The sequence below is a fragment of the Penaeus vannamei genome, chromosome 9 (genome assembly GCF_042767895.1).
Source record: "Penaeus vannamei isolate JL-2024 chromosome 9, ASM4276789v1, whole genome shotgun sequence".
Lineage (NCBI taxonomy): Eukaryota > Metazoa > Arthropoda > Malacostraca > Decapoda > Penaeidae > Penaeus > Penaeus vannamei.
In genome coordinates, this window is record NC_091557.1 from 29,069,794 (window position 1) to 29,077,293 (window position 7,500).

Sequence of the window (7,500 nt, forward strand, 5' to 3'; positions counted from 1 at the left end):
GATTCTCATTCCTTGACTCATGCGATAATTCCACAATATTTCTATCCCATGAATAGCCCTAATTAATAAAGAGAATTATCTGATCAAATCACGCCCTTAAAGTGCATATGTTACTTCAACCAATCAATGCCAATTAGTAATACCTATTTATTTTAAAGTAACCACCCTCAAGGTGGACTTAAGGTGGACCGCACGGCAGCTGCAATGTCTGCTTTCTGAGATGGGTGGCGTCGCGAGAGAAGAGTAACCCCCATTTTCTAATTATTTCCTTTTTGACTTAATTGATGCACTGATTTCCACACTTAACCCCATGTGAATGCACTAAGAAGCAAATCCCCATTTTCCTTCTAAATCAAGGTGAAGCGCAACCACAGGGTGAGAGTCCTTTCCTCACGCCTTTTTTCAAGCACTTATCTTTCCTATGGCTATAAGAAGCGGGAAGGCACGAAACAACAGCACAGATTACCTTTTTCTTTCCCCTTCATCACTTACTCTATATTGAATCTCTAAGCTGTCCCCAGGCTCAAGCTTGAGATTTCACATTTCACAAAAGAAATGTTTTGAATTCTTTGCGTACATTGTCTTATGTTCTGCAATAACATTAATTGCTCATAAAATCTTTCCCCTTCTCCTGTAATGGAGAGCACGAGAGGAGCCCCTTTCCTCACGCCGGCAACTCGGGCGACGCGGGAGGGCGCCTTCTCCCGCTCACGCATCGCCGGAGCAGTCAGATGTGAGTTAGGTTAGTGCTCAACAAACAATCACAGTATTTATATGCATACAAATGATCGCAACTATGAGCCTAATTTATCAACGCAACATGTGACGTATCATGAAAAATATCCTGGTTTCAACTTGTCTATCACGATAGACATCTTATATTTGATCTGCATCATATGCAACGATAATCGATAATCGATAATGATACTATCCATAAAATATTTGTTCTGAATATGCAACATTTTAAAGCCTCTTTTACACAATTTTCCTATGCCATTGTTAGCCTGCCTCTGTAAGTCAAGTTCCCATTACATAACATTGGTATGTAATCCATTTTCTTTAACATCACCGCAACACGCCAGCATAATAGCAGGGCGGCTATACACTTGTTCATCCCGGAAACAAATCAAAGATATTGATAATATTTTGACTGCCATTCCCACACAAGAACCTCTGCAGGGAAAACAAAAATAACCTGTCTATTGGTCGCCTATGATGCTATTCACACCCCTGTCACCATGCGCTTTACTCACGCACTCTGTTTCCGCCGGAGGGCTCCAGCTGGCCCATCCGGTAATGCCATGGTATTTGTCGTAGGATCAGGAGGAGGAGAAGAGGGAGATGTATGGTCCTCGGGTCTTATATCTGCCGGAAGAGGTTAGTACAGGTTCCCTGGAGCCTTTTATTGCCAAAGCACTATTAACTATTGTTTGGCCACTGGCGTTTAGTTATTCATCCGTCTCGCTGCCACAGATGTTGTGGCCCCCTATTTCACAACATTCATAAAATGCTTTTCCGTATCAAGACTAAAAAACTTAGATTAATAAATGTTTAATTGTTTTCAATGATTATGGTGTATTTGAAATAACTTATTAATGTATTTCAAAGTGACAATATTAATTCTACTAACTAGTGTAATTCAAAGGTTGAGTTAAATATCTATGAAAATCAATATTTATTAATTAATAATTCATCATCATAAGATTATATCAAACTTTATTTAGGATCTTGACACTATACATACAACTAGACAGTTATGATTCAATGTTATATAATTATCAGTCATGAAACGACAAAAACAAAATCAACAATATTCAAAATTACGTTATATCTTAATGAGCCAAATATTATCAAACAAAATAGTAAAATCAATTGGATATTAAACAAAATAATGATCACAAGAGAAGCATATACTTATACATTAAATAGACATGCGCTGTGAACTGATTATTCTTAAACAAATGGTCGATTTTAATTAGCGCAAATTAAGTTGTATTTTACATTATTGCATTACTAAAATAGCAAGCAAGATTAATAATCATGCCAAAATCTAATGCTTGTTAGACAAAAAATCAATCTTACGCTCTGTCGGCCAACAACAGGACTTGTCACTGCCTGGACACTTCCGTTGAGCTATCTTTAAAAAAAACACAGTTATTTAAGTACACTTACAAACTATCCAAACAATTTCCATTAAATTGCAGTAAAGGTACATCTAACACAATATTGCCACATTAGTTGAATTTAATAATCAAGTTATTTCATTGTACGTTACTGGTTTCCATTTCTAATTCCTGTCTATTATGTTCCATGATAATACACTAAATTACTTCAAAAGGGCTTACCTGGGATGAGCCACCAAAAGGAACAGGGCTACTGGATGCAACTCCGAAAGCTAGTCCACAGTCCCCGTCACTGAACATCCTTTTATTTTTGATATGGGGCTCATCCGGTCACATCCTATGCTGTTATCGCTTCTCCATTTCTTATAGTTGGAAAGATGCATGCATGAGGACTTTTCTGTCTCATCAAATATTTAACACTCTTTTTATCACTTTACTTTTTCTACCTGCTATCCGACTCAATTTCTTATTCCCGGACTAATACACTTTACAATCAATTGAAACTGCCTGTTAATACCTTTGAAGTCATGGCAATACGAAAACTAACCACTTGAACATTTGGGCCCAGGGCTTTTGCCACAATCGCTAGCGACCTGCACACCATTTTCTTTGATAAATAGATGTCCTGGCTTCAGAGAAAGCGGATATTTTTCCCCGGCGAGGCATTTTTATTTATATTCAGCCCATGAAGAAGAAGGAGACCATGTGCAAAAGTAAGTCTCTCCACTTTTATATGCAAAAATGCTCTAAAACGTATCCATTGCGTTTCATATTTTCACAAAACTATCTATAACTTGCAAAGAACATATTGCATGGATGATATCAGAAATCTAAAGTATTTTGGCCACAATATGCAAATTAATAGTGACCAACAGAGTAACCACTAGGTACTTGTGCTACAGTAAGATAATATTGCTGTGTTCATTCCAGATGTGACGAAGGAAGAATCTTGCTCAAGATTACGACTTTATCCAAAAGGTTCAGAAACGGAATTTAGTGATGATGGAAGTGATGATGATGCTGATTTTATCCCAGAAAATAAAAATTCAGGTAAAAAATATTTCGTTCCTACATGTACAACATATGTTCCGGTATTGTACAATAGATATTGTATATATTTTCAATAGTAATATATCCCACAGATGAATATTTACATCAAATTGTCATGCAACTACAAGCATATTATCTTTCCAGATGCTGAAGCGACAGATCAATGCACATACCAAGTGTCGCCAGGTATATGAAAGGGCTATACTTTTGGAATTGTTATTGTTACATACTCTAACCATATGATAATTGCTGCTGTCATGACATTATCTTGCAGAGTATAAATCTTAGCCTTATATGTGAATTGTATCACTTTTATTGTAAAGATTGGAGCTCCAATTTACTTTGTAAATATCAGAATTTACCTATATACTGTAAAGTGACTGCTACATCTATTTTTCAGATCCCGAAGACGACGTGGATAATAATCTTACAGGTGTTTCTTCAACTTTTGAACCATACTGGAGGAAAAGAAGTTTCCAAATGCAAGAATTTTTACTGGTCACGCAATGGGACCGTCATCTTTCACGATTTAGACAGAATTTCACCTCGTGCTGCTTTTGATACTATTCTTAGTGATGCTATGTATGACAATGTGTTTCAGACAAATCTATATGCTCAACAAAAAGGAAAATAATTCAAGCCAATTGCAAAATCAGAATTGCAGATTTTCATAGGGATATATTTTTATGATGGGCATAAAGAAGTTTCCTTCCTATAGGGATTATTGATCAGCAAATTGCCTGAGATGTGACTTCATTGCAGATGCAGTGGGTCGGACGAGATTTGAGTGGATTCTTATTCATTTGCATCTGAATGATAATATGTCTGAATACCCTAGAGATGACCCATGATTTGACAAATTGTACAAACTACGACATTTCCTTGATTGTCTAAATAGTCAGTTTCAGTCTTGTTATAATCCCTTAGATTCAGACAATAGATGAATCTATGATCAAATTCAGCACCATGAGGGGAAAGTGACTGGAGGATGGATCCTTCTAGCATCAGTGTCACAAAATTGATTGACACAAGACCAGTCATGTTCATTGCTAACATGCACAACCCTTCAGAGATGAGTACTGTTAGTAGGCGGAAGAAAGATGGTACAATAATTGATGTAACTGCTCATATTATTGTTAACTTTTATAGAACAAGTATGGGATGTTGTGATAGAGCAGACTGCTTGAAGTCGTACTATGAAATTGACCGAAAAGCAAGAAAATGGTGGCATCCCATCTTTTTCCACTTTTTGAATGTTGCTGTAGTAAACTCAATGGTTATATAAAATGCTGGATGAAGTTTTTACTATGAACTTGAAGCAGTTCAAGATCTCCCTCTGCACTAGACTTATAGGTGCAGCAGGAATAGATTCAAGCAGTCCAGCATCCAGTGATGTCCCAAGGAAAACAGTAAGCGAAAGCGAATCATTCCTGAAGGGATCAGAACTAGCAAAGCTAAACATATGCCAGCTATTGGCTAAACATACAGACGCTGCAACCATTGCAACACAAAATCATACAGAACAAAGGGGATATGCTCAACATGTGACGTTCCTCTTTGTCACCGAAGAGGAACAGTTTTGCTGATTTTCACAAATGATGTGATAAACAGTGATCTTAGGTAACAAAAAATAATTTTGTTATTGAAAAGAAGTGCAATTCATATAATTTTGAAAAATGATATTAATATTTCATTTTAGTTCTATACAAATGATATTTTGTTATATGAGAACCTGCGTCATGGACGCCGGGTGGATAGCGATAGTAACCACTGCTGTGGTTCTTGAACCGAAGGAAAATAAATATATATATTTTTTTATGGAATCTCTTAATTTCCTCAACCATATTTGAAATTTCACATAGTATATGTAAAAATATAATTTTAAAAGTAACCTGACTTCAAAGGGTTAAGTGGCACTCGTGACTTGTTTGTTTTTTGTGGTCCATCATGTGGTGCCTCATGATGTTTTCGCCACTTAGGGTCATGGTACCTCCTTTCCTGTCGACTGCTCGAGTCCTTGCTATTTCTGACGTCTCGTCCAAGCTTTTTTTTTTTCCCATCCATATGGCACCCACTTTGCCCACTTTTTGTTTGCGTGATGATGATGATGAAGTTTTAACGGCCAACGGCAGAAACTTCTACAATAGAATTAGCTGATGGAAGCAGAGACACTTGTATAGTGCAAAGTAAGAGATGAATGTATTAAACGACATGATAAGGACAGATTATGCAAGATAACCTTGATAGATGCATTATATGTTCTTTCACATATACTAAATGTTATGTCAGTCCAAGCAGCAACACAGAAAGATGTAAGTGTAACTTTTGGTCCTGAATATGCAAAAGTTAAAGTTCGAGGTGGTACAGTGTTTAAAACTTTAAATAAAGGAAAATTGTACTAAATAGTGTAAAGGAAAAGAAAAGTCCAAATGCAGTTAAATAAAAAGTTGGTGCTATATTACAAATGAACAGCTTAATATCCTAGGACATTGTAACATGAAAGATGTTATCAAGTTAGAAAGTGTAGTACATGGAATGCTCATCTATAATAGGAAAATTGGAGATCGTGAAACATGTATCCTAGGAAATTGACTCGATATAGAAGTAGAAAACCTCATGAAAGAGCAACAAAGAATTTAGAGCTAGTACACTGTGATTTAGCTTGTTCCATAAATACATTAGGAATGGTAGATGATGATATAGAGAAAAATGATACATTGAAGACTACAGAAAAATTCCTAGCTGATAGTAGTTCTTTTGCTGTAGTGAAACGTCTATGCACAGACAATGTTAAAAACTTTAAGTCAAGCAAGTTCCTAGTATTGATGGCAAAGAATGAGATAAAGCAAGAATTTTCTGCTCCTTACTCGCCCCACCAGAATGGGACACCTAGAGGTCGTAGAGGACTGTCTTCGGCATGGTTGCCTGCTGGATAGAGGATGATTTGCCGAAGCAATTGTGGCCTTACGCTCTTAAGACTTCAGCTTACATACGAACAGGTGCTTTAACACTAGGAGAAATAAGACCTCGTTCGAGACGCGGAGTGGAAAAAGACCCAATTTTAGAAATCATATGTTTGGTGAAACAAGCTAGCATGCCATAGATGTTGGATGCAAGAGGCGAAAAAGGAATATTTATGGGTTATGAATGAGAGAGCCCTGCTTACCACAAGAAAGGTAGAAGTAGAAGATGAAAAAGACGATACAAATCATGAAGATGACAGTGTTTAACCTTTCACAGATATGTAAGCCATTCGGCGACTCTACAGAGGGCACCCAAGGAGATACGGTCACCGTGCGGTGACCTTAACATAATTCTTATATAAAACCTATCACATTTACTGGATTGTAACATGACTCTGCATTACAAAGCCACTTTGTAAGAGGAAAATGATGTTTTGCAAGTTTTGAGAGTGACCAGTTTATGGCGGGCGGGAGATGGGTGGGTTAGGATATGAGGAAACTTTAAGCTTTACTTCACATTCTAAATATCAAAGATATTTTGTATAGATGATGATGTGAGTATATACAGTATTTTCATATGTCTGTAGACGTAGAAGATATATTATACACAAATATATTTGTTGAAATTTTATACACATCATTATATGTATGATGCATATGATCTGAGCGCCTCTGGCGGCCGATTGTTGAACGACTAGAGACAAAACAACAATAATCCCAGCACGGTGTCCGAATTTTATTTTATCCTCACATGCTTTGCTTGCTTACCCATCACCATGGCATCCGCGGACATCTGAACACCCTTCCTTTGTCTCGGACGAACAGACGCACTGGGTGACAGACCTTCAGCTGACAAAGATTCTCTACAATTTATATCAATGAGGCAGTTATTTCAAAGAGAAAAAAACATCATAAATTACTGTGGAGCAAACACTTGGATAATCGCTACACACTTGTATGCGAGAGCCTTACACGTTTATCTAGAAACACATCGAGAACGAACAAAACCATACACTATCCAATTAAAAATAAAGAATGAAGAAATAGAACCCACAAACACATATCGTATGTTTAATGCCAGTTATTCGTCTCTGTTTGAATTAATTTTCTTCAATGAACTTCAATGAAGTTACCTCTGGTTAAGTGTATATAGTTTACTTCAAGTAGAGCACTTGTACATTACGTTCATGAGATTCATATGTTGTTTATTAACTCAAATATGAAGCCATAGGATTAAACTATTGAATTTGGCAAGTAGATTGAAGGTAGACAGGAACAACGAAAGGAAAAACAAGAAAACACACAAATATGCCGAAGGCATTTTCGCTATTGCTTCATCAGGGCATACATGACAGAGGTACATA

At 36.7% G+C, this 7,500-nt stretch overlaps 2 protein-coding genes across 3 annotated transcripts in view; both read left to right on the top strand.

Moving 5' to 3' along the window:
• Positions 1-1,298: 1,298 nt before the first annotated feature.
• The window catches only part of LOC113825411 (uncharacterized), a 35,194-nt gene continuing 28,992 nt past the window's right edge, over positions 1,299-7,500 (top strand). For both annotated transcript variants that reach the window (XM_070125513.1, XM_070125512.1), the window contains exon 1: positions 1,299-1,377. In XM_070125513.1, the coding sequence (XP_069981614.1) occupies positions 1,342-1,377 (36 nt within the window). In that variant the 5' untranslated portion in view covers positions 1,299-1,341. The remainder of the gene's footprint in view (positions 1,378-7,500) is intronic.
• LOC113825212 (uncharacterized) lies at positions 2,681-4,991 on the top strand. Its single transcript, XM_070125515.1, has 4 exons — positions 2,681-2,836; positions 3,054-3,173; positions 3,318-3,359; positions 3,574-4,991. The coding sequence occupies exons 1-4, from the start codon at positions 2,809-2,811 to the stop codon at positions 3,732-3,734; spliced, it is 351 nt and encodes a 116-aa protein (XP_069981616.1). The 5' UTR covers positions 2,681-2,808; the 3' UTR covers positions 3,735-4,991.